This window comes from Leuciscus leuciscus (assembly GCF_965113295.1).
Source record: "Leuciscus leuciscus genome assembly, chromosome: 5".
NCBI lineage: Eukaryota > Metazoa > Chordata > Actinopteri > Cypriniformes > Leuciscidae > Leuciscus > Leuciscus leuciscus.
In genome coordinates, this window is record NC_138729.1 from 4909813 (window position 1) to 4935866 (window position 26054).

General features: G+C 39.3%; 2 protein-coding genes across 7 annotated transcripts in view; one reads left to right on the forward strand and one right to left on the reverse strand.

Annotated features, from left to right (window-relative positions):
• Nucleotides 1–692: 692 nt before the first annotated feature.
• slc25a45 (solute carrier family 25 member 45) lies at nucleotides 693–13866 on the forward strand. Of its 3 annotated transcripts, XM_082171001.1 has the most exons (7): nucleotides 693–760; nucleotides 1187–1234; nucleotides 1515–1558; nucleotides 1674–1745; nucleotides 9149–9337; nucleotides 9435–9681; nucleotides 10844–13866. In XM_082171001.1, the coding sequence occupies exons 2-7, from the start codon at nucleotides 1198–1200 to the stop codon at nucleotides 11125–11127; spliced, it is 873 nt and encodes a 290-aa protein (XP_082027127.1). In that variant the 5' UTR covers nucleotides 693–760; nucleotides 1187–1197; the 3' UTR covers nucleotides 11128–13866. The 3 variants fall into 3 exon arrangements, with proteins under 3 accessions (XP_082027127.1, XP_082027128.1, XP_082027126.1); XM_082171002.1 differs by lacking the exon at nucleotides 1674–1745; XM_082171000.1 differs by lacking the exons at nucleotides 693–760; nucleotides 1515–1558; nucleotides 1674–1745 and having other exon boundaries at nucleotides 767–1234.
• The window catches only part of ganaba (glucosidase II alpha subunit a), a 33294-nt gene continuing 20569 nt past the window's right edge, over nucleotides 13330–26054 (reverse strand). For all 4 annotated transcript variants that reach the window (XM_082170930.1, XM_082170931.1, XM_082170928.1 and 1 more), the window contains 11 exons: nucleotides 25427–25567; nucleotides 23692–23788; nucleotides 23504–23605; nucleotides 22159–22402; nucleotides 20944–21008; nucleotides 20784–20860; nucleotides 20438–20512; nucleotides 19697–19810; nucleotides 18814–18926; nucleotides 18101–18201; nucleotides 13330–14570 (listed from right to left, as the gene is read on the reverse strand). In XM_082170930.1, the coding sequence (XP_082027056.1) occupies nucleotides 14461–14570; nucleotides 18101–18201; nucleotides 18814–18926; nucleotides 19697–19810; nucleotides 20438–20512; nucleotides 20784–20860; nucleotides 20944–21008; nucleotides 22159–22402; nucleotides 23504–23605; nucleotides 23692–23788; nucleotides 25427–25567 (1239 nt within the window). In that variant the 3' untranslated portion in view covers nucleotides 13330–14460. The remainder of the gene's footprint in view (nucleotides 14571–18100; nucleotides 18202–18813; nucleotides 18927–19696; nucleotides 19811–20437; nucleotides 20513–20783; nucleotides 20861–20943; nucleotides 21009–22158; nucleotides 22403–23503; nucleotides 23606–23691; nucleotides 23789–25426; nucleotides 25568–26054) is intronic.

Here is a 26054-nt window from a genome sequence, read left to right on the forward strand (position 1 = left end):
TTTGAAATAAATCAATACTTTTATTCAGCAAGGATGTGTTAAATTGATTAAAAAAAAGTGATAGTAAAGAAGATTTATATTATTAGAAAATATATATATATTTTTTTTATAAATGCAGTTCTTTTTAACCTTTTATTCATCAAATATATTAGGCAGCAGAACTGTGTCCAACACTCATAATAAATCAGAATATTAGAATGATTTCTAAAGGATCATGTGATAGACTGGATGTCACATGTGACACTGAAGACTGGAGTAATGATGCTGAAAATTCAGCTTTGCATCACAGAAATAAATGATAATTTAAAATATAATAAATTGAAAACCAATTATTTTAAATTGTAATAATATATCACAATATTAAAGTTTTTTCTGTATTTTTGATCAAATAAATGCAGGCTTGATGGGCATTGGCCAGTACTGTATATATATATACACACACACACACACACACACACACACACACACACACACACACACACACACACACACACACACACACACACACACATATATATATATATATATATATATATACATACATACATACATACAGTATATGATAGATATACATATAAATAATTAGAAATATACATATAAATATATATATATGTGTGTGTGTGTATAGATTAACAGTCGAGTTGAGCAATATACACATATGTTAACAGTTAAGGTACATTATCACCACTAGACGGCAGTAGAGAAACTCTTAAAAACACACAAACTCTCATATCTGTTTCTGTTTAGCAACATCAATAAGGTAAGTTTCTTCAAATAATGTGGACTCGTTGAGTTCAGGAAAGGGCAGTGTCATTGTAAACAGTCGCTCGTTAAAATACAGTTTGAGTTTACAGTAGCTATAGTTTTCTGAAGCAAGACGATCGAGTTCTGCACAAAATGCTTGGCTCTGTGGGATAAAATGGACACTTATGTCGTGAAGTAGGCAGAAGCTTGAAGATATCCGCGTTTGTGCTGGAGAATTATTCTATAGAAGTGATATTTCTGAATGTATTGTGCTGAAGTTCATCTATCATCTCGCTGGCTGAACTTTGGCAGGACCTTCATTAGTTTCCCTTATGCTTTTCACCTGCATATAGAACACATATTTCACATGGGATTAATGTACATTGTGAAAGTGTTATTTTTTAAAAATATTTTATTCAAATTGATATATCTTATTGTACAGGTAAATGTGCCATGCCGTTTGAGGAGTTCATCGCGGGATGGATTTCAGGTATGCTAATTCTTAACTTTGGCTTTAGAACAAAACTTCAACTGTCTGGTTACATTAAAGTGAAAAATATATATTTATTAATTGCTTTGACTTTGAATCTGCTCGATTTATAAGCAAAACATCTTTTTTTTTTTTTTTTTACTGTTAGTATCATATTCTTAACATCGTTTCTTACTACATACCTTTTTAAGTAACCTTTAAATACTAATATAAATGATTCACAGTTCCAGATTGCAAACTTGTAAATGATTCACAAAGGGTTAATCATATGTGGTGTTAGGTGCTGTTGGTTTAGTTGTTGGACACCCTTTGGACACAGTAAAGGTGAGTTTCTTTGACAGTAAAAAACAAGCAAAAATAAAAACAACGGATGATGATTTGGTGATTATCAATCACTGACATTACTGATTAGTAGTTTATACCTTTGTTTTGGTCATAGGTGCGCTTGCAGACCCAGTCTGTGTATAAAGGGATATTTGATTGTGTGGTCAAAACATACACACATGAAGGAGTAAGTCTTCACTACATTGTGCAATAAGAAGGAAAATTCATATACATATGTAGTATATATATATAGTGTGTGTGTGTGTGTGTGTGTGTGTGTGTGTGTGTGTGTGTGTGTGTCAAAGTCTTGTTTGTAATGCCGAATTCTGTGATCCACTGAAATCTGTGACAGTAGGGTTAGGATTAGTATTGGGATTAGGAGTAGGTCGGATTAGTTATTGTTATTACTCAGCATTTATGTAAATTCTGTACACAAATTTTAATACTTCTTTATGCTACATAGAGATAAATTCTCAGGCTTATATATTGTAGCAAGAACTTGTCAGTTAATTTATCATAATACATTTACATATTTACCACAAGACAAAATATCAAGTTACCCCATTAAAATATTACATCCCTTTGGTTATAAATATTGTGTGTCACAGGACTCAGACGCAGACAGAAGATGAACTCAACATATTGATGATGGATAAAACACTGGCATCACTTAACATTTATAAAGACGGTCCTTAGTTGCCAGGTGAGACAAGTATATGAGGAAACCAGATGGAGGATGCAAACACAGTAAAGCAGACTATGGAGAACAGACGATGAAGGTTGATTACAGTCCCATAGTCAGTGAGGAGGAATTCTTTGGGAGGCTTGTTGGGTGCTGAACACATCCTTGTACAATTGCTTTTCTTTAAAGAATCATGAAACCCTCTGTTTAAGAAGCAGTCATTTCTCACCACAGTTTTGAAAAAAATGCTACAAAAGTGAGCATGGTGAGTCTCGAAATGGACTGGGGAAAAGGGATTGTGACAACACAGCAACGGCTTCGATTCTGACAGTTTTATTTCGCTCTCATTAAGTTGAAAGCATCAAAGCTTCCCACAAATGCTATTTACCATTCATCGGCGGTCACTCGAAGCGAGTATGTCTGTCCTCTCTGTTGAGTTGTCTACTTGTGGGTCTTCAGATGGCTGTAGAGGCCAATCCGTGATCCTCATACTTTGGTGCAGTGTGGGCAGGAGAAAGTGGTGATTGTTGTTGGTAGCTGAGCCTTTTTGTCTTTCTCCTTGCGAAGCTGTCGGTTTGTCTCTGCGGCACGGCAGAGTTCTGTTTCATGGCGTGCTGCATCTTCCTGCACGGATTTCTTCCAGGAGCTCCTGCCCAGCGCAATGTGTTCCCAGTTGCTTGATGTGATATGGAATTTCTTCAGAATGGCCTTGATATTGTCCTTGTAACGTTTCTTTTGCCCACCAGTCTTGAGTACCTTCCTTCAGCTAGGAGTACAGGATCTGTTTGGGGAGACGTGTATTGGGCATGCGGATGACATGGCCTGTCCATTGAAGTTGGTACTGCATTATTGTAGTGGTGATGCTGGTCATGTTGGCTTCCTCCAAGACAGATCCTCAGAATATTTTGTTAAGGATTTTTGATGGTATTGTTCCAGGGCTCTCAGGTGCCTGCTGTAGGTGGTCCATGACTCGGCTCCATACAGAAGGGTGGGGAGGACAATGGCTCTGTAGAACAAAAATTTGGTTTGGGCTGTTAGGTCTCGGACTTCAAATACTCTTTTCCTAAGTCTGGCGTAGGCTCCACTGGCACAACTCAGGCGATGGTTAACTTCAGAGTCTATGTCAGCTTTTGAGGAAACAAGGCTGCCAAGGTAGGGGAAGTGGTCCATGTTTTCAAGAGTGGTGTTGTCCACTTTTATGGTGGGCTGGGTAGCTGGCTGGTTGGGTGGAAATTGATATAGGACCTGGGTCTTCTTGATGTTTAATTTTAGGCCCAGGGCTCTGTACGCCTTGGCAAAGGCATTCAGGATGCCCTGGAGGTCTTCTTCAGAGTGTGCTGCGATGACGTTATCATCCGCGTACTGAAGCTCTGTGACTGTGATAGTTGACTTTGCTCTTGGCCTTGAACCTGTTAAGGTTGAAGAGTCTGCCATCGGTTATACATGATTGGAATCCCCTGTGGCAGCTCTTCATCAATGAGGTGGAGTATGGCTGCAGTGAAGATTGCAAACAGGGTGGGTGCGATGATGCATCCCTGTTTGACCCCTGTTACCACTGTGAAAGGCTCAGACTCGGAGCCACCGTTGCTGAGCACTGTGACCTACATGCAATCATGTAGAAGCCTCAGTATTCTAATATACTTGTCGTGACAGCCGTACCTTGATAGTATGCTTCACAAGGCCTGGCGGTCCACCATGTCAAAAGCCTTTGTCAGGTCTATAAAGGCCATGTACAGAGGCTGCCTTTGTTCACGGCACTTTTCCTGTAGTTGCCGTGCTGTGAATATCATTTCTGCTGTACCTCTGGATGGGCTAAAGACACACTGTGATTCTGGGAGTACTCCCTCAGACAGTGGTAGCAGTCGATCTGCAAGGACACGAGCAATGACTTTGCCTATTGTCGACAGGAGCGATATGCCCCTGTAATTTTCTAATTCAGCCTTGTCCCCCTTCTTGAATATGGTCACTATTAGAGCGTCCCTTAGCTCTGAGGGAAGTATTTCTTTTTCCCAGACTTTGAGGAGTAGGGCATGAATGTGGTATAGGAGCTCTGATCCACCTTCCTTTAAGATCTCAGCTGGGATCCCATCTGGACCGGCAGCATTGTTGTTCTTAAGGCTCCTGATGGCATCTTGCACCTCTGTTATAGTTGGAGGTTCCCCCATGTCTTCTCTGATGGGACTTTGGGGGATGTGTTTGATAATGTCTATTTCCGTTGTGTCACTGTTGAGGAGTTCTTGAAAGTGCTCCTTCCATCGGCTCCTGCCCATGCTTTGTGCGCAGGGGTTTAGGCCGCGGTAACTTGGACCATAGACGGCCTTGGTAGCACTGAAAAAGCCTCTGGTGTCACCCGAGTCTGCCAGTCTCTGGATTTCCAGAGCCTTCCCTCTCCATCAAGAGTTATTTAACTCCCTCACCCGTCTCCGGACATCCGCCTTGGCTCTGGAATGAGCCAACCTTTTGGCCTTGCAGGTCACATTGTTTTGCCAGGCACAAAAGGCTTTCCTTTTCTTTGAGATGAGTTGTTCTATCTCTGTGTCATTTTCATCAAACCAGTCCTGGTGTTTTCCGGACTTGTATCCAAGAATGGTTTTGCAGGTAGCAAGGAGTGTAGACTTTAGCAGACTCCAGTGTCCTTCGATGTCATCAGGGTATTCTTGTCTGAGGCTTTCCCCAGGAGAGGCCTGAAGTCGCTGCTGAATGGCAGTTTCATCCAGGCTATCAAGGTTCAGTCTTGGTCGGATCTGTTTCTTTTGAGCTCTCCTTTTCCTCTTGAGTTTGATTGACATTGTGGAGCAGATGAGGTGATGATCTGTCCAGCACTCATCGACATTGACCATGGCCCTTGTGATGTTCACATCAGTCAATGAGATACCACTGTTTGGAGCGGGGGTGTCTCCAAGATGCCTTCAATTTGTTTTTCTGGCGAAAGAGAGTGTTAGTGATGGTGAGGTTATACTGAGCACACTTGCTGAGAAGCATAACTCCATTAGAGTGGATGTTCCCGATGCCTTCCTTTCCTATAGTGCACTTCCAGAGGTGTTGATTCTGGCCAACCCTGGCATTGAAGTCTAATAGGAGAATAATCTTATCTTCCCTGGGAATTCTCGACAAAGTCTTATCTAAGCAGGCATAGAAGGTCTCTTTTACTTCCTCTTCAAAATCTAAAGTAGGGGCATAGGCGCTTACAACTGTTGCTATCTGGTTGTTGGCAAACACCAGACGGATGGTCATGAGACACTCACATAATCCCCACAGGAAGTTCATAGAGGTGACTGATAAGCTGGTTCCTAATGGCAATTCCAACACCATGGATCCTGGGTGATCCTCATCAGCAGCTTTTCCTTTCCAGAAGAAAGTGAAGCCACCCTTCTCCTCTTTCAGTTGTCCTTCGTCTGCTAGTCGGGTTTCAGAGAGGGCAGCTAGGTCAATCCGGTATCTGTTCAGTTCTCTAGCGATGATTGCAGTTCTCCTCTCCGGTCTATCACTGGTTGCACTAACCATCAGTGTGCGCACATTCCAGGCTCCAAAGTTCATAGTTTTGTGTTTCTGACCGCGAATGGTGATCCCTCTGGACACGGTAATCCAGTCGGGAGGTTTGAGGCAGGCTATTTTTAGGGCACCTTTTCTAGCCCCTTCCCTCCCCTATGGCCAGCCATCATCCTTCGCCTGTTCCACCATTGAGGTCTTGGTTGGTTGGATTGCTCTTTGTCAGGGACCTCACCCTTGACCTTACCGCCATGGGTGGCCCTACCAGGAGCATAGCTTCAGACGGCATTGCTCTTGGGATCACAGGACCACACAAGCCTCTCCACCACGACAAGGTGGCAATCCCCCGGAGAAGTATTTCTCATTACTTTTAAGTATTTACCATTACACGCAACACAGTGTACGTAATCGAGTGCACTCATTCAATCCCATAATGCACCGCAATATCAAGTGGAAATCCGAAGTACGCTCAGTGGCAAGAGAATACCCATAATGCCCTGTCAAATTAATTCCTGCTTCTGACCAGAAGATGGCCCCACAGCTGAATCATCCATCCATCCATTTTCCAGACCGCTGGTCCAATTTGGCTACAGCGTAATATCATAGGTATAAATTCCTTTTTAATTGATTATTAAATTAAGGTGTACATAGTTTCCATGACAGAGCTATTCATCTTTTCATCTTTCTACAGGAGCTGCCAGTTTGCCAGTCAAATGATTATTAAACAGCAAGCACAAACAATGCAAAAGTGGCAGCCCTTCCGGTGCACTCAGTGTCCGAATTCACTCATTTTCATTCACTTCTTCAAGTCAGCTATATTATTGGAGTGATGTAAGGAAGAGTGAATGAGGGTTTGGGGGGCAGTTGCGGACACAGCAAATGTATAGTTGTGTATGAATACCTCAGTTATCTTCATTGTGAAAACATGGATTTCAACAGCATTTGGGAAGAGCATTTGGGAAAAGCTCAAATGGTCAGAGGATGCTGGAAAACCAAATTATGTACAGGGTCTGGAAGATTTTTCTGAAGAACACTACAAACAAGGAACTCATGAATAACTATCATAAACCATGCAAACATTAATATAGGAAGCAACGCACCATGGTAAAAACCAAGGGAATGTAAATTTGTGAACAGAATATTTTGTGTACTTTCATGTATTATTTTATCCTGTGGCATATATGTAAATATCTGTTATGTGAAACCAGGGCAGTACAAAATACCACAAAATGCAATTTTTGTGATCCTTATGATCTCGTAATAAAAAAAAAAAAGATAAACATTGTGCAGATTCTGCAAGGGGGGTGCAAACTTATGCTCTCACCTGTATTGCATTAGTTTGCATGTTTCACATTATGTTAAATAAGTACAAGAACAGCAACATTAACTCAAAATCATGTTCATTGTTATTACTCATCAGCACTATAATAATTCTGTTAATGAACATTAAGTTTGAAGTTTGACACAAACTTTAATGCTTCTTTATGCTACATACACAATTGTTCAAAAGTTTGGTTAGTAATATGTTGTGTTTTTGTTGTTGTTGAAATAATGTAATGCTTTTATCCAAGGAAGCATTACATTGATCAAAAGTGACAGTAAAGGCATTTATAATGTTATAAGTAATAAGATTAGATATAATGTAAGAAGATGTCTAGGTAACACTACAATAAGGTTTCATTTGTTAATTTATTAACTAACATGAACTAGGAAAATTAAATTGAATGTGGAGGACAGGGTTAACTATGTCAGCTCCAGTGTCGGCTCCAGCTTCTGAGCCCGCTCCAGTGTCGGCTCCAGCCACTCCAGTGTCGACTCCAGTCCCTGAGTCAGCTCCAGTGTTGGCTCCAGCTTCTGAGCCCGCTCCAGTGTCGGCTCCAGTCCCTGAGCCCACTCCAGTGTCAGCTCCAGCCCCTTCAGTGTCTGCTCCAGTCCCTGAGTCAGCTCCAGTGTCGGCTCGAGTCCCTGAGTCAGCTCCAGTGTCGGCTCCAGCCCCTCCAGTGTCGACTCCAGTCCCTGAGTCAGCTCCAGTGTCGGCTCCAGCTTCTGAGCCCGCTCCAGTGTCGGCTCCAGTCCCTGAGTCAGTTCCAGTGTCGGCTCCAGTCCCTGAGTCAGCTCCAGTGTCGGCTCCAGCCCCTGCAGTGTCGACTCCAGTCCCTGAGTCCGCTCCAGTGTCGGCTCCAGCCCCTCCAGTGTCTGCTCCAGTCCCTGAGTCCGCTCCAGTGTCGGCTCCAGCCCCTGAGTCAGCTCCAGTGTCGGCTCCAGCCCCTGAGTCAGCTCCAGTGCCGGCTCCAGCCCCTGAGCCCGCTCCAGAGTCGGCTCCAGCCCCTCCAGTGTTGACTCCAGTCCCTGAGTCAGCTCCAGTGTCGGCTCCAGTCCCTGAGTCCGCTCCAGTGTCGGCTCCAGCCCCTGAGTCAGCTCCAGTATCGGCTCCAGTCCCTGAGTCAGCTCCAGTGTCGGCTCCAGTCCCGGCTCCAGTCCCTGAGTCCGCTCCAGTGTCGGCTCCAGCCCCTGAGTAAGCTCCAGTATCGGCTCCAGCCCCCGAGGCAGCTCCTGAGCCCGCTCCAGTGTCGGCTCCAGCCCCTCCAGTGTCTGCTCCAGTCACTGAGTCCGCTCCAGTGTCGGCTCCAGCCCGAGTCTATACGAGAGTTCCCCCCATACCAAGAGTCTGCTCCAGAGTTCAGCCAAGAGTCTCAAGCCAGCTGCCCTTCCAGACGATCCCAAGGCAGACATTAAGCCAGCTAATACTCCTAATGTTCTCTAACCAATCTGATCTGCCTGGGGTTAAGTTCATCTGTTTGGATGTGGTGGTCTTCGGCTCCACCTTGGAGGTCTTCAGGTCCACTTTTGAGATCTACTGTTCTGCCAGCTCCACCTTGGGAGTCTTCAACTCTGCCCAGCATCATGGACCTTCTGCTCTGGATTCTACCCTTGCTCATCCTGTCCTGGCTTCTTCCTCCCCAATTGGATTTATTTTGGTGCGAAGTTACAATCCCATCTTTCATTATCTTCAGCCTTCATTCATCTTCAGTCTCCAGCCCTCCAGTTTGCACCTTTAACGATAAGAACTGTTATTCACAGCTAAGTGTTTGCTGCTATTAATGACCTCAGTCACTCGCCTGCCTGCATCATTTGTTTCCTGCACTTACCTGCAAATAAACACCCTTTGTGGAAGTACCTTTGTGTTGTATTCTTCTGTTTGCTTACAGTTATAATATAATGTTACTGTTTGTGTTTACTGTATTTTTGATCAAATAAATGCAGCCTTGGTGAACAGAATAGATATTATAAAATGGTAATAGTTGTGTATGGATAAACTCTCAGGCTCATGTATGGTAGCAATAATTAATAAGTTACCTTTGCGTTTATAAAAAGTTAATCACTTTAATGACAGATCTTCTTTTTGCTTTATTCTCCAGTTCCATGGATTTTTTAAGGGCATGTCATTTCCTGTCCTCTCTATTGCCCTTAGCAATGCTGTGGCCTTTGGTTCCTACTGTAATGCCCTGGATTACCTGACCGGGTCCCACCGCAGCGGCTCTGACCAAAACAAGCGCTCGCCGCTCACAGCGGTGTTCATTGCTGGATGCTTCTCAGGTCTAGCACAGGCATGTCTGGGGATCAAGCCTGCTAAACACCAAAACAATCTAAAAGAGCACATTGCATGTCACTAATTTGTGCTGTTTTGATCCTCTCCTCCGACAGTTGTTTGTTACAGCTCCGATAGACCTGGTCAAAGTGCGTCTGCAGAACCAGATGGAGGGCAGGCCAGGTGTGAATAAATACAGAGGCCCCACGCATTGTGTAGCTGTGATCTTAAGAGAGGACGGTGTGAGAGGGCTTTTCAGAGGAGTGTGGGCTCTGGCCCTACGAGACGTGCCTTGTTATGGACTTTACTTTCTGCCGTACGAGCTCATCTGCAGGATGATGACAGAGGAAGGGAAGCAGCCAGGTGATTGGGAATGAAGAAATTAATGAAGAAGTTTAGATTTTTATGGCTGTATATTACATATATTATTATATTGTATGTATATTATAATATACATTAGTATTTTATATTTGTAAGTTTACATTTATGTAATATTTATGAAGTGTTGTAAAAATAAACAAATCTAATATTTATATTTATAGTATATTAATATGCATACAGTATATTATATTCATATTTTATATATTAATGGCTGTGTGTGCTATATATTAATGTATATTTATGTTATAATATGTATTAGTATATTCATAAGTATGTATTTATGGCTTTATTTACAGTGTGTAAATATATATTTACATTTTGGGAAGTTTATTAAAATGTAATCAAATATTAATTTATGTTTATGGTATATTCATATACATATATCATTTATGTAATATAATTTATGTTAGGTTAAGTTTATATGTTTGGTATATTATTATACATACAGTATATTATATACATTTGTTATTAATGGCTGTATGTTATATATATTATATGGTATATATATATATATATATATGTATATATAGAGAGAGATAGATATAGATAATATACATTAAAACAAAATGATTTAGTCTTTTAAACTTTTGGGAAGTTTAATAAAATGTAATAAAATATAATATAGTATCATATAATATTATATATTAATAAAATGTATGTAATATAATTTATGTTAGTATATTTGTAAGTTATGGTATATTAATTTATGGGTAACACCATAATGTTAGTTAATGCATTACTATTAACTAAATTAACATTACAGTACATATTAATATTTTGATTTTAATCAGGTATTAGTAAATGCTGGGATTAACATTAACTGAGATTAATAAATGTTTTAATTTGTATTCCATTAACTAATGTTAACAAATGAAATCTTATTGTAAAGTGTTTTCAATTTATGAAATATAACCATTACTATAAAATATTTTATATATAAAAATATAACATTTTATGAGATATTCATTTATATTTATAGAATATTAATATACATATAGTATATTTGTAAGTTTATTCTGTTCTGCGATTTGTGAAGCCTGGTTGGAACGACTACTTGGCTAAATTATTAAAACGCCTTTCAAAAGGCAGATCAGGAAGCCCAAACATGATAAACTGAGTAATATTACCATCACGTGTGCTTTAGGGAAGGACGCAGTGCTATTGGCCGGTGGAGTTGCTGGTGTGGTCACATGGGCCTGCGCTACACCCATGGACGTGGTGAAGGCTCGCCTGCAGATGTGTGGAGGTGGCGGTCGAGTGTATTCTGGCGTTCTGCACTGCATCACTGTGAGTGTGTGTGAGGAGGGCGTGCGAGTGCTCTTTAAAGGCCTTCTCCTGAACAGCATCAGAGCTTTCCCTGTGAATGCTGTGACCTTCCTCAGCTTTGAGATGCTATTGAGAGCCATGACTGACTCCTCCTCACTCTGAGCGCTGCAGGGATGGTGGAGTTACAGGCCAACGCCTGGAAACCTGTTTGCATTTTAGCACTGGTTCCTGAAGTCCTGAAGTCAGTGGGGTTTTGGTTAAATGCCTGTGGTGAACATAAGCTCAGGATGTTATTCTACAACATAACATTCATCAGTAATACCCTGATTTTTTTAAAGCCCTTATTTGTGTTGCTAACAAGTGTCTTAATGGCACTAGACAGGTTGTAGATATTAAACATCATCCCATCAAACTCATCTACTCACTTGTCACTTTCTGACTGAATCTTAATGGTGACGAGGTTGAAGTCATGTGACCGTGGTTCATTTTCATTTACTTCTGTTGATTGTTTTTAAGCTTCAAAATTAATAAAAGTTATGGTCATTTATGAAGATTATGGTCACAGAGCTTATTTTCTGCAATAATCCAAAAGCCAATGGAAAAATCCCATTGGGTTTTTGTCGAGGGAACCAGATACATCATCACTTCAGCCCTCGTTTAGTGCCTATTCATAAGCTGTTGACATCATAGTGGTGCTGATTTTGATTTTTCCCAGTGACTTGAATATTTTGATATTGTTCATCAGTGGTGTTTTAAAACCATCAGTTGTGTTTGTTCATCAGTTGTGTTTTAAAATAAATATTTATATATATATATCAAATGTAAATTTATATAACAGTTACCGGTACATTTAATTTTCTTGGTTAAATGACCATTTAAAAATAAAAAGAGAGACCATACAATTCTATTTTGTATTTTTACACTATGTATTAAAACCAAGTATAAATTTCATTTTTAAACATTTTACACTCCAAAATAATAAAGGCAATAACAATTTAAACTATATATATTATTTGTAAACAAACAGCTTTTCTTTTTGTCAACTTATTTTCATTAGTCATCAAGCTTGTACACACTGTTCACAGACACGAAGATGAACCTTTAATTTCAACAAGCTGTTCGCCCAATAAAAACACCATGTTAGGAAAGGATGTTCTCATTACATTTACATAAGAATAAAGCGACTCTCTGACCCGTTTCACTGAATAAAATGCTTTTATTTAGTACAGAAAATAAATCTGTCTTGTACCTCAATCTGTGTGTGTGTGTGTGTGTATTCTCTGGCCCGCCAAAAAAAAGAAAAAAAAAAGTTGCTGTTTGGATTTCAATAGGCAAGTGCTTAAAGGGATACTCCACTTTTTTTGGAAATAGGCTCATTTTACAACACCCCCAGAGTTAAACAGTTGAGTTTTACCGTTTTCAAATCCATTCAGTACCACTTTTAGCATAGCTTAGCATAGATCATTGAATCAGACAGGACCATTAGCATCTCTCTCAAAAAAAATGACCAAAGAGTTCCGATATTTTTCCTATTTAAAACTTGACTCTTCTGTAGTTACATCGTGTACTAAGACCGACGGAAAATGTAAAGTTGCGATTTTCTAGGCTGATATGGCTAGGAACTATACTCTCATTCCTGCGTAATAATCAAGAAACTTTGCTGCCGTACCATGAGTCCAGCAGGCGTAATGATGCAGCGCCTGAAAATAGTCCCCAGTAACTTCCAACGTGACCGGGACTAAGTTTGTCTAACCTATTAGACCTATTTTCAGGCGCTGTGTCATATCATTACGCCTGCTGGACTCATGGTACGGCAGCAAAGTTTCTTGATTATTACACAGGAATGAGAGTATAGTTCCTAGCCATATCAGCCTAGAAAATCGCAACTTTACATTTTCCATCCGTCTTAGTACACGATGTAACTACAGAAGAGTCAAGTTTTAAATAGGAAAAATATCGAAACTCTTTGGTCATTTTTTTTGAGAGAGATGCTAATGGTCCTGTCCGATTCAATGATCTATGCTAAGCTATGCTAAAAGTGGTACTGAATGGATTCGAAAACGGTAAAACTCAACTGTTTAACTCTGGGGGAGTTGTAAAATGAGCCCATTTCCAAAAAAAAGTGGAGTATCCCTTTAAGAGTCTATGACTGGATCATTATTGCTGTGATTATGTTGCATATTTGGCAACAGTTCTTCCAACCCTAATTGATGGAGTGTGTCGCTTTTCATCTCTTAAACAACCATGACCATATTCCAGGAAGACGATGTCAAGACTCATCAGGCTCAGATTGTGAAAGAATGGTTGTGAGGAGCATGAAGAAACTTTCTTACTCTGAAACAAAGATTACGCTTATTTCATCGGGTCTTTGCTTCCTGAGCCAGAGATGTTTATTTCAACATTTATTACAAGATATTTTGTTTCTGTTCACATTTCCTTATCCTTCGTTTTCTCAGCCGTTTTTCATTAATTCACACCAGTCTCAATCCTTCAACAACAACAAAATAAAAAGCTAAGCCTGCTCAATGTTGAACAAATCAGGCAATTTCAGAGACCAGCAAAAAATCCTCAAAGTCACTTCCAGGGGCCTTTTCTAACTATTACCATTGTAAAAACAAAACCTTGCTACTAAATACTTAATTTATGGCTTTTGTGCTCTAGGAAACAAAGATATATTAATACATTTTGAAATATTACCAACTAAAAACTTAGTCATTTGGTTTTCATTGGTCATGTAATTTTTTCAAATGATTTATTAGTCCAACCAATAGGGTCGGTCGGTTTCAGAAAAACATGTCATATTTCCTTCCTAATTTATACACTTTGTCCTTGTCGATCAGCACAAAGCCTAATAAAATGTCCTACAAGATCTATGACTAGTGGCTTAATTTTTTTTTTAAACAAATTGTAAGAGAAAGTGCCGTTCTTGCATCTCAAAAATATGATTTCTTTTTTTTTACTATTCATAATTTTAAGCTACTGCTTTCTCTAGTGAACAGATTTAACCTGCCCAGTGAACACTTAATGAAAACACAATACCATATCTTAGTGCAAACAGCATTTCTGGATGTTAAAATTAATTTTTTGATGCCAAAATACTTCATGACCTGAGATGAAAAAAGAAAATTCTAATTTGTACAAACAATAATCAACCTCCTCTATGTTATTCCTTAAACATTCAACCCATTATTAAATTGCTAATTTACATTTATCTAACTGAAAAAGTTCAGCCTGAAATCACACAATAAAGTTTAAGAGAGTGTCATCAAACACGTCTCTTAATTTCCTGGTCCTGTTCATTCAAACAAACAAGCTAAATTTGTTTGCATTCATATTGATCTCAACACATACAAATATCATCTTAAAAACCTTTGATTTCTTAATTTCCCTCTGCATGATCCCATTCTCTGTTTGGTCTCATTTTGTGATGCGTGTGTCTGGTCATGTGACATTAAGTGCCATAATTTCTTCTGATGTTTGCGTGTCATCCTTGTGTTACCGCAGAAGTACAGTCCAATCTGCCGCCGCGTTGACTGCTGGCTTGCGTAGAGTCAAAACTGCATGTGTAGAGTCAAACTCAAACTCTAACGTCGACTCAGTACCATCTGAATAAAGAAAAAAAACAATCATTCCATATGTTGTGCAAAATCTTAACTGGTTTTACTTCTGGACCCAAATTTACTTTGGACAACAGCACCAAAAGTGAACAAAAATGTCCTTAAAAAAGTTAGTTAAGTAAGTAAAGTAAAGTAAAGTATAGTTAAGTAAGGTAAGTAAGTAAGTAAGTAAGTAAGTAAGTAAGTAAAGTAAGTAAGTAAAGTAAAGTAAAGTAAAGTAAAGTAAAGTAAGGTAAGTAAAGTAAAGTAATAGTGCTGCACGATTAATCGTATCACAATCGCAATGTCAAGCCTACGCGATTATATGACGCAAAATGCTGCGATTTTATATTAAGTAAACAAATTAGCGCCGTTAACGCACTTATTAATGCAAATGCTTTTAAACCATTCATGCGCGATCAGACACAAAAGAACGAGGTGCCTGTGAATGTCCTCCACACACACACACGCACACGCACACGCACACGCACACGCACACACGCACACGCACACACGCACACACGCACACACGCACACGCCTGGGAAAACCCAGACAACTTCCGGCAAATTCAGATTTGCTCTGCAAGTAAGTCTGGCAAAGAGCTCATTCAAGGCCATTTCCATGCAGTGGAAATCACGGCACCAATCAGAAACGTTTGGGCGGGCTTTACACGATGACGATCGCTCTGATTGGTTTTAGGTCTATCCAATTGTGCCCAGAGGCATTTGAGCGACGTCCACTCCGTTGGTGAAGCGCATCAACTTTTAAATGCATTATTATATTCAAATTGCAAACACATGAGGACAGTCTCCATGAAAGCCCCACTGGCAGATGAACGTGCTACTACATTTCTCTCCGAAACGGTAGGAAATGAAATTAGATTTAATAGAGGATTTTAACTGTGACAAGATGATTGACAGGGCAGTTTACATGACGGGATGCACACGACAGATCCGTCCGATAAAGATGATGAAGTAGTATGTCCAAAAGTTGCCTACTTTTTTGCTACACATTCAAAAGTAAATAAATTTTCTTCACAAAAAGAGTACATACTTTTATGGAGTAGTGTAACATAGACGAATTGGGACGCAGCATATGGCTTTACACATGACGATCGCTCTGATTGGTTTTTGGAGTTTTAGGTCTATCCAATTGCCCCGAGAGGCATGTGAGCGACGCCCGTTGGTGACGCCCCTTTGGAAATGATTTGTCTATGGAGCTTTGCCAGACCATAACTCAGTTACTACTGAGAATGGTCTGGTTTTAACCAGGCTAGACGTCTAGCGCGCCAGTATCAAGTTCTCTTTCGCGGTAGAACGAACAACACACATGTATGCCAAAATGAACGCGCTGCCTGTGAATGTCCTGACTGTGACAGACAGAAAGACTCGTGCTAATATCGCGCGTGCGCACAATACAGCATGACAGAATACAGTTCTCTTTCGAGCTTGAACGAACAATAACACACACAATTATGCCAAAATGTCTTTTTGTCGAGTGTATTCATAACATAAGAGTAGTCTTATGATGAACATGAAGAGTTGTGATGACTCGTGAAAGAATGAGGCGCGTGTGAGATCTGCGTCTCTGACAGCCGCTGGTCTTAAAGGGACCGTACACAGTAGCCACTAATTATATCCGTCGCTAAAGTTATTCTTTTTTATTTTTTTATCTTTCTATATATTTTATTTTTCTTTACCCCTGACATGTATGGTTATATGTACTCTTGTATGTAAATTATGTTTTGTTCTTGTTAAAATGCAATAATAAAAAAAAATCTGTCCTAAAGTTAATCAAAGAACAAAGGGAACAGAGAAAAACACTTTTTTCTTTAGGCTGATTATCACTAATCTGTGTGTGCATTTATTTTACTTGAGAACCAAGCAAGTTGACTCATGAAACCATTTGTTTATTATATCGCAATCGTAATCGCAATATTGACCTCAATTATCGCAATATGACATTTTCCCCAAATCGTGCAGCCCTATAAAGTAAGTAAAGTAAGTAAGCTAAGTAAGGTAAGTAAGGTAAAGTAAAGTAAGTAAAGTAAAGTAAAGTAAGTAAGTAAGTTAAGTAAGGCAAGTAAGTTCGTTAAGTAAGTAAAGTAAAGTAAGGTAAGTATGTAAAGTATGTAAAGTAAGTTAGTTAAGTAAAGTAAGTAAAGTAAAGTAAAGTAAGTTAGTTAAGTAAGGCAAGTAAGTTTGTTAAGTTCGTTAAGTAAGTTAAGTAAAGTAAGTAAGTATGTAAAGTATGTAAAGTAAGTAAGTTAAGTAAGTTAAGTAAAGTAAAGTAAGTTAGTTAAGTAAGTAATATATATATATATATATATATATATATATATATATATATATATATATATATATATATATATATATATATATATATATTAGTAAATGCATAAACAACAGAAGTACGACTGCATAAATGTTTGATTTCTAAATGCTGTCAGTGGCTAATAATTGTTGAATGAACCATTATTGGTAGTGAATCGGGATTTTAAAAAAGTAATATGTTTTGTCGTGAAGTTGGCTAATTTCTACAAAATGACGTATGCCATTTAAATTCATTGTTTGAGATCTCATTTTATTGATTGCAAGGCACTGGATATTAAAGGGATAGTTCACTTTGAAATTAATTTTTGGTATGTTTTAGCTTACCTCAAGGGCATCCAAGATGTAGGTGTCTTTTTTTCCGCAGTAGTTTCAATTTTGATATTTTTAGGTCAAACCGTTCTTGTCTGTCAGTCATATAATGCAGGTCTATGGTCACGGTCTCAAAGAGCATGCACAGAGTCCAAATTAAAACAATTCCCCATTGTCCAAATTAAACAATTCCCCATCGCAAGTACACATTGATGGCCTAAGACACGAAACGAGCGGTTTGTGTGAGAAAACGAACAGTATTTATATCGTTTTTACCTCTTATACACAGCCATGTCGAAGTGATCTGATCTGATGTGTACGCAGACTGGTGCATAGATATATACACTAGATGTCGCCTTAAAGACATTCGTTCCAATGAACTGCCGTAGACAAGGCGACATCTAGTGTGTATATATCTATGCACCAGTCTGCGCACACGTCAGATCAGATCACTCGGACATGGCTGTGTATAAGATGTAAAAACGACATAAATACTGTTCGTTTTCTCACACAAACCGCTCGTTTCGTGTCTTAGGCCATCAATGTGTACTTACGATGGGGAATTGTTTAATTTGGACGACGGGGAATTGTTTTAATTTGGACTCTGTGCTTGTGTTTTGAGATAATGACCATAGACATGCATTATATGACTGACAGACAAGAACGGTTTGACCTAAAAATATCAAAATTGAAACTACTGCGGAAAAAAAGACACCTACATCTTGGATGCCCTTGAGGTAAGCTAAAACATACCAAAAATTTATTTCAAAGTGAACTATCCCTTTAAAAACAAAAGGATATGGCAAAAGGCAACTTACAGAACAAAACGAGCAATTTATCATACGAAAAGCAACAATATCAGTGTCATATATTAGACTATCAACAGTGACACTGACCTGCATTCCTCAGAGTAACAGAGGACGGCTGACTGCCTCCGATGATCACAATCTTCTCTATCCAGGAGCCAGTGGAAAACTGGGAGTCCGGGGACAGATCCCTGACAACACAAGAGATGAGACACAGCATGGCAGTGATGCGTGACTGTACTTTTCTGTCCACAGATAACTTTTAGTTCTATTTATACATTTCTTAAACACCAAGAAACGCTGCGAAGGCTGTGACGCACCAAGCCGACAGTCGGCCCAGTTCTTCAGCACAAGCACAAGCCAGACCCAATAGTGGATATTCTGACAGATTAGCATGTTTAACCGGTTTGTTTTCCGCCGTCGGTGAGCGAGAGAACTCTGGCTGTTCTGTCATCTTACCTGAGCATTTCAAAACGTGAATATTTTCATAACGATGGCCGTCTGGAGTGAAGAAAGTGATCAACATGATTCATATTCAAAATGGTAAGCAATCACTGCTTCTGTTTGTACATCCACAGTCCTCGTTTGGGTTTCCTATTTTAAATGACGAATATAGACCATTAAAACCTGCTGATATAGACCGTTATTTGCATACATACATACTAGTTTTCCATTGGCTGTAGTCTTGCTTTTTTTTGGCCCGGACGCACACAACACAAGCCAACAACACAGTGGGCTTTCATCACTAGTTCTTTGATGTCGGTTTGGTGTCACAGCCTTAAAGAAAAGGACAGCAGACTAACCTGGAGGACAGCATGTTGGCAGAGAAAGACAGATGTCTGTGGACAAACTGCTTTGACATTTCAAAGTTGAAGGTGTGGAAGTCATCGATGTACAGCTCTCCTTCAGCAGAGCCCTGAAGCAGAAGACCACAGTGAACGTGGAGCACTGATGGACCGCTTACAGCTGGTGTTAAGATGCATTCTGGTCGATCGGATCACATGTGGACGACACTAAATACTAGTGTAAACTGGGTCTAAAACGTTTTGAGCTTGTCCACTTTCGAACACTTCCAGAGGTCGTGGAAAACACATTCGACTGGATTGCTTTCGTAGTGTAAACGCTCATGTGATCGAATGTGTTCAAACAGACACAGAAGACCGTCTACTCTCCGTCTACTGAACTAATGCGTGAACATTATGGGAAGAGCTCTAGCCAGACGGGATTTAAACTTTGTCGGCTGGAGAATCAAGTTTGGTTTGAAGAGGAAAAACGTACCGAGCACAATGTTCTCTCAGCATTCCTGATTTCTAACACACACTCACAGTGTTCGGCGTGATCTTGCGTCTGTCAGAGCAGAAACTAAAGCTGATGCTCTCCGTATGTTCTTCCGTCGTCTCCAGTTGTGTTCATATGTAAATTATGAGAGCTTATTTTATCCATTAGACCAAAAGATCTAAGAAATCAGGACAGAAGTGGTTGAAAGTGGACAAAAGAGACTGATATAAAACACCAGGTGTAAACGGGAATGTGTCTCCCTCGTCTACTTGTGATCCGATCGACCAAAACGCATCTTAATACCAGCTGTAAACAGGTTGAAAGATGAAAACAATATCCATGTGTACCGTCACATTCTGTCTGGATTTCACTGCTTCTTCACATACAAACCAGGATATGATGAATTACCTGAGAACTGAGAGCGACATAGAGACTGTATGGATCATTCTCCATACAGGAGGAGGACCTCCTAACACGGTCTTTCCTGCAGATAATGGACCCTCCTCGCTGGAAAACTGGGATCTGGAACACGAGACAGCGGAAGTGCAGAAGCAACAGATAGAAAGGTAGGATTTAGTTGTTTGATAAAGACCGAAACACAAAGTATAGTTGCAGGAATCGATTATAGAAAACTATCCCTGAAATAAGTCTATAGGAAAACTGTTTGGAATATAAAAATCCATTTGACCTGTCATGGAAATGTCTAAAAATAATCTGAACCAGTGTGTATTTAGTAACATTCAGATACCACTATAATTATAAGTTAGTAAAAAAAAAAAATTGTCGTCATTTTATTTAGTAAAAAAAAAATATAATATAATATAATACAAAATGTCAATATAGTTTTTTGTTATTTAAGTACATTAAGTTGAATTCAATGAAAATGAAATTGTTGCCTTGGCAAATAACTGAAATAAATATTTTATTTTAGTTGATGTTTATTTTTAAAGCAACAACAATGTTTTGTATGGTTTCAGTTAACTATAATAACCCTGATCTGAACCAACCCTGATTGAGCAATGTATAAACAAAACAAAACAAAACAAAACAAAACAAAACAAAACAAAACAAAACAAAACAAAACAAGAACACTATGTTCTGGCTCCTAATTTATGCAATCAGTCAAAATAAGAAAAGGTCAGGGCTTACTGAGCTCATAGTGACAGGAATGTAGAGGCTCTGATCCCCATCATGCTTCTGGAAAGTGTGGACATCGTACCAGACCTACAAGAGCAACCCAGAGGAAGTGTTTGAGACTTTAGAGAGACTCAGGGTGTGTTCACACTTGTTGTTCAGTTCGCTTAGTCCGGACCAAAAAACCCCTGAACCATTTAGTCCTGGTCCATTTAACATCAAACCTAAACACACTTATTCCGTTAAAACCAAGCAATCGCTCCGGGGTTTGTTTTAATCCAACCAAACATGCCAAGTGTGAACACACCCTTAGAGGAAATAAAAATGCATTCAGGGTGTGCCACTCATTGAAATACATTACCTCTCCTTTCCCGGGCAGAAAGGCAGTAACACCAGTAGCGCCCTCATCGGTAACGGGGTGCACCAGTAAATCCTTCCCTATGGAAAGAAATAAACCTGTGTTAGCCTTCTCTGCCACAACAGTTATTTGGGATAATCATAATTCATGTTTAAAAACTCACCAATCAAGTACTCATCCTCAATTGAGAAAGTGGCTACGTCTTCAGGATACTCTACCCATAACGGTCTATGAAAAAGATTGAGTCAATCAATGATATGATCCCTTAAATAACACTGTTTGCAAATTGCAGTTTGTTTTTAAAACCTAAAACTACATTTGGTGTTTACAGTGTTGACTCATCTAAACACCTCTGATTGGCCATTGCATTCATAAGCTCAACAGAAATGTGTGCGATAAAAGCACAACAAAAATGTGTCTAAAGAAATCTGATGCAACAGCCGTACATGCGCTACCAAGAGAGTCGAGTTCTGGCGGAAGGGTGACCTCTGACCCGACATGACGTAGGCGTAAGTTTAGGTGAGGTGAGATTTGACAAACGCAGATGCGCAGAGGATAGAGCAAAACAAAACACCGATCACAAATTAGAAGTCTAAATAAGTTTTAAAGAAAAATGTCCTAGGATTTCTATCCAAGAGAAGAGGAGCTACGTCATACGTGGAGTCATACTCGACTGAACAGATCAAAGCATGTACGGCCGTTGCCGGAAGCTAGTGGTTTTAGTTTAAGTTTTAAATGTGGATATTTTTCTTTACAAAAGTTCAGAAGGCCTTCATTAACCCTCTGGAGCCGTATAGGTTTACTTTTATGATGGATGGATATGCTTTTAATAACTCCCATTGTGTTTGGCTGAAAGAAAGTCATTCACCTAGGATGGCTTGAGGGAGAGTAAAGGGCGAGTAAATTATGGGATGATTTTCATTTTTGGGAGAACAATTCCTTTAACCCAGGTGTTCTCAAACTTTATTGGTCACGGCCCCCTTTAAAAATGTTTTTTTATTTTTTTTTATCTGGTGCATTCACAATGGCAGCTTGTGATACAATCCACTGAAGAGGTGCTTTTCTATGGTGAGGAACTTCTATGTCAGGCTTGTTCAGACGGTGACAAGTCAATGATCTGTAGAACGATTAAATGGAATTGGTGTTCAGTTCCGCTTTATAAAGGCAGAGCGTCAACTGCTATTCACACACTTGAACGCCGTTGCAACGGCTGTTTTCGGGGGGGTTTCTGCTGATCTCCAGCAACCCACACTTTGAAAACCACTGCTTTAAACGCAAGAGCCGTAATATGTTTAGTTTAATTGTGCAGGGCATTTTTGCCACCTTATCTGGAATTTGGTGGGCATTTTCGCCCCCGAGTGTCACTGTGCCGACTCACCTCATAACAGGCTGTCCAGTGTGGTGAGCGTTGTAGAAAAGCTGGTACCAGTAGGGCAGGAGAGCGTATCGCTGGCGTACCGCCTCCCGGATGAGGCCAGTGTTCTCTGGGCCGAACAGCCAGGGTTCCCTGCGGGGAGTGTCTATGTGAGCATGTGCACGGAAAAACGGCTGGTAAGCTCCTGCCTGATACCATCGCACCAAAAGCTCAGTGCTGGGATGTTTAAAGAAACCGCCAACGTCGGCTGGGGAACAGAAAGACAAAGGTACAGCATGTGAGACAAAAAAGAAAAAAACTTTTTCCACTTACTTTACTTTAATGATTTGCATTGATTTCATGCCGGCAACCTTAAAGTGCTGCTTTATAAATGTAATGCAAATGTAATGTACACTACCGGTTTAGAATAGTTAAATTTTTTTAATGTCTTTAAAAGAGTCTCATTTGCTCACTAAGGCTGCATTTATTTGATAAAAAAACACAGTAAAAATTTAAATATTGTGAAATGATCAAAACAGCTGTTTTTGTTTTTTTTGTTTTTATATAATTAAATCCTGTGATGTAAAGCTGAATTTTCCGCATCATTCTTCCAGTCTTCAGTGTCACATGATCCTTCAGAAATCATTCTAATATGATGATTTGATGCTTAAAAGAACATTTCTGATTATAATCAATGTTGAAAACAGTTGTGCTGCTTCATATTTTTGTGGAAACCATGATAAATTACCACTCAATAGTTTGGGCTTAATAATAAAATAAAAAATAAAAAAGAACACTTTTAAATCAACAATGATGCATTAAAATGATTTATAACACAGATATAGTTCTATTTCAAATAAATGCGGTTTAAAAACCGTTCTATTCAGAGAAACCTTAAAAAACAGGCAAAAATCATTGGTTTTTTTTATACCTGTATTCTTTTCTAATTTAAAACAAATGTATTTGCATTTGTACTGCAAAACAATTTGAGTGAAAAATGTAAGAAATTTTATGCTGAGCAATATTTTTTTTTACGTTAAGCATTCAACTCTTTCCCCGCCGGTTCTTTTTTATTTGTCAGCATTTTTAACCATGTTCACAAAATTTTCATGGCCCCCAGAATATTTTTTGTATGAATATTTCTGCTTCATCTTCACTTGTTTTTTTGGATCCAGAAACTCTGTACTCTTTCAGAAGATGCGTAATAGCACATAACAGTGAAAACATGGATTGCCGGAAAATTCTGTCAATGGCAGAGAAACAGATAATTAACGAGAGATATTAACAAGTTAACTTTTGGCGGCCAGCACTGTTGGTCACTTCTCATTTGCATCAGTGTAGACAGAAGGTCACTAGAGTAACTGCTCACCTCCACAGAAAGAGATGCCCACTAAGCCCAGACTCAAGCACATAGGGATGGAGATCTTCAGATGACCCCATTCAGCTGCGTTATCTCCTGTCCACACCGCACCTGAGTCACAGAGGAAGAGGAAGTCATCACCAAACACTTCGTTACGAACACGTGAGGATCGCGTCCGAAGTGAAGGCGTCTCTCACCGTAACGCTGAGATCCTGCAAAAAATGCTCGGGTCAGAACGAAAGGTCTCTCCACTCCTCCCGAGCGCTGGATCAGGCCGTCTGCAGTCGCCTTTTGCTGAGAATACAGATATATTGTTAAGAGAGAAAGAAAGAACCACTTTTCAACACAACAACTGTCTTTTTTGTGCTCTTCATTTTCCTTCACTCTATCACACATGCCTTTCGGGTGTGTTCACGTCCTCCTAGAACTGTTAATCACAACTTGTTACTACAAGCTCCGACTTGTACCATCTGACCGCTGCAGATTCATATCGAGTAGAATGTCACGGGTTGTCATCTTACACCATGACGTCTTTCAATACAGGGAATGTCTCCTTTTAAGGTTTTATATTATGATTTCTTAGGAGACCAATTATTTTATATAAGTGTTGGATTTAACTCCACCTTTGTCGAGTCCGAGTAAAGTCTGAAAGTCCGAGACCAACTAAGAATTTCTTTATATCATTAAGATCATCTCTTACACTTGTTTTAACCTTGTTTATTGATTTCATGTTTTGTTAACAGAAGTTATGGTTGACTTGACTTCTCAGTGAAACAGCTTTTTGCATGTGAAAAACTATAGGGAGGGCCTTTTCTCAAAGAAACATCAGGTCAGAGCAACCCGTTACACTGATAGCAGGGCAAGATGTCATGTGACAAAATATCTAACCTCAGCAAGTTTGCAAAACATTCTAATGCACTTTTAACATGAGCCTGGTAGTGAACATTTCAAAACGCAAGAATAAAACACCATCTTATGCCTGTTGTACACATCTTTGCAGATTTTATGGCTTTTTTGAATCAAACAGTATTTCATATTATGATATTCTCATCAAACCAGTACCTTAATCTGTACCCTTTTTTTTTTTCCTAGGTGGGTGAATCTTTAATCAATTTTAGAGAATCTAATGAAAACCTCCAATTAGCAAAAAGTGAATCAAAATGTATTTTAATTCCAGGTTTAAATGGGTCCTGGACAAGTTTGTGTGAAACTCAACCAGGCAATAATGTTGTAAATGTTTTTTTTGGGAAAAGGCCCCAAAATAGAAGAACGAACAGTGACAAAATCAGTCCAAAATGAAGTTTGTTTCAGGAGTTTAAGACAGCTTGCCAAAGCGAACTTTCTGCAAAAGAACCATTGGACTTAGTGGCGATGATGTAATAGGTAGGTGTGGCTCTGAGGCTCCACCTTCTTTGATATGCAATTCTTCATTGTTAATTTCTTCTGTTCAGTCAGTCGAGGTCACACTGGAAACTTGCTTTATAGTAAAAACTGAAGTTGTAATTTTAATTGAAAGCGATACCGACATGTTTACATGTTTAATACTGTAAAGCTGCTTGACTTTAAGCAAATCTATTGTGCAATATAAATAAATGCTACGTGACGTGACTGGAGAGCTGATGCAAACATCCACATCACTATGATCAGATGCTTTCTTAACTGTGGTTTTCTCACCGCTGTTATTTTTGCTGTGTGCTTATTTTGTTATTGAGAGGAAAGCGCGCGCAGCACATATTTACATATTCATCTAATTAATGCTCTCAACAGTGTGGGAGGCATCGGGATGTTTGCTAACAGAGTACCTCCACAAAAGTATTTCTAACTTTTTACCCGCAAGCGAAGAATAAAATAGAACTTTACAGTGAGTATATCAGGGCCTTTATGTGCCTATAGAAAAATGGAGGAATAAATGAAAGAACACTGGTCTCTCACCACATAGAGGCCATAAAGGTTGTGAACATCTCTGTGCTCCCAGACACCATGAAGAGCATCTTTGTGCATGGTCACCTCAGGCCCATTAAACACCGACGGCTCGTTCATGTCATTCCAGATGTACTGGTTCTCCATGGATCCCTGGAGAAAGGCAATTGGGATTTAACAAACTCACAATACTAAAATGACCTTAAGTTATCAATATCAACATTTTAAAGTCCCCCTGTAGACAATTTTATACCTTTAAAGTTTAAACTCATCTCTGATCAGCGAAATTACATATTTAAATGTTTCTTTTCCCCTTGAAATAGCTTGAATGTAACTCTACATTCTTGCCCCATTTAGTATACTTGGTTCTATGAATATGCAAATGAGCCCCGCCTCCACTCACTCACACCAACTCAGATCCACTCATTGACCTGATTGGTTACAAGGTAGTTTGTGACGTCAGAAACACCAGTGAACAGTGTTTTAAAATGTCTTTGGTTCACTGCAGTTTTAAGGAGAAAATACTCAGCAATGCTGTTGACTTATGAATTTGCACATGGTTTGTCTCAAAGCAAATTAAAAACACCACATAGACATATAAACAACATTAAAAACTTGATTTTCACACCAGAGGGGGACT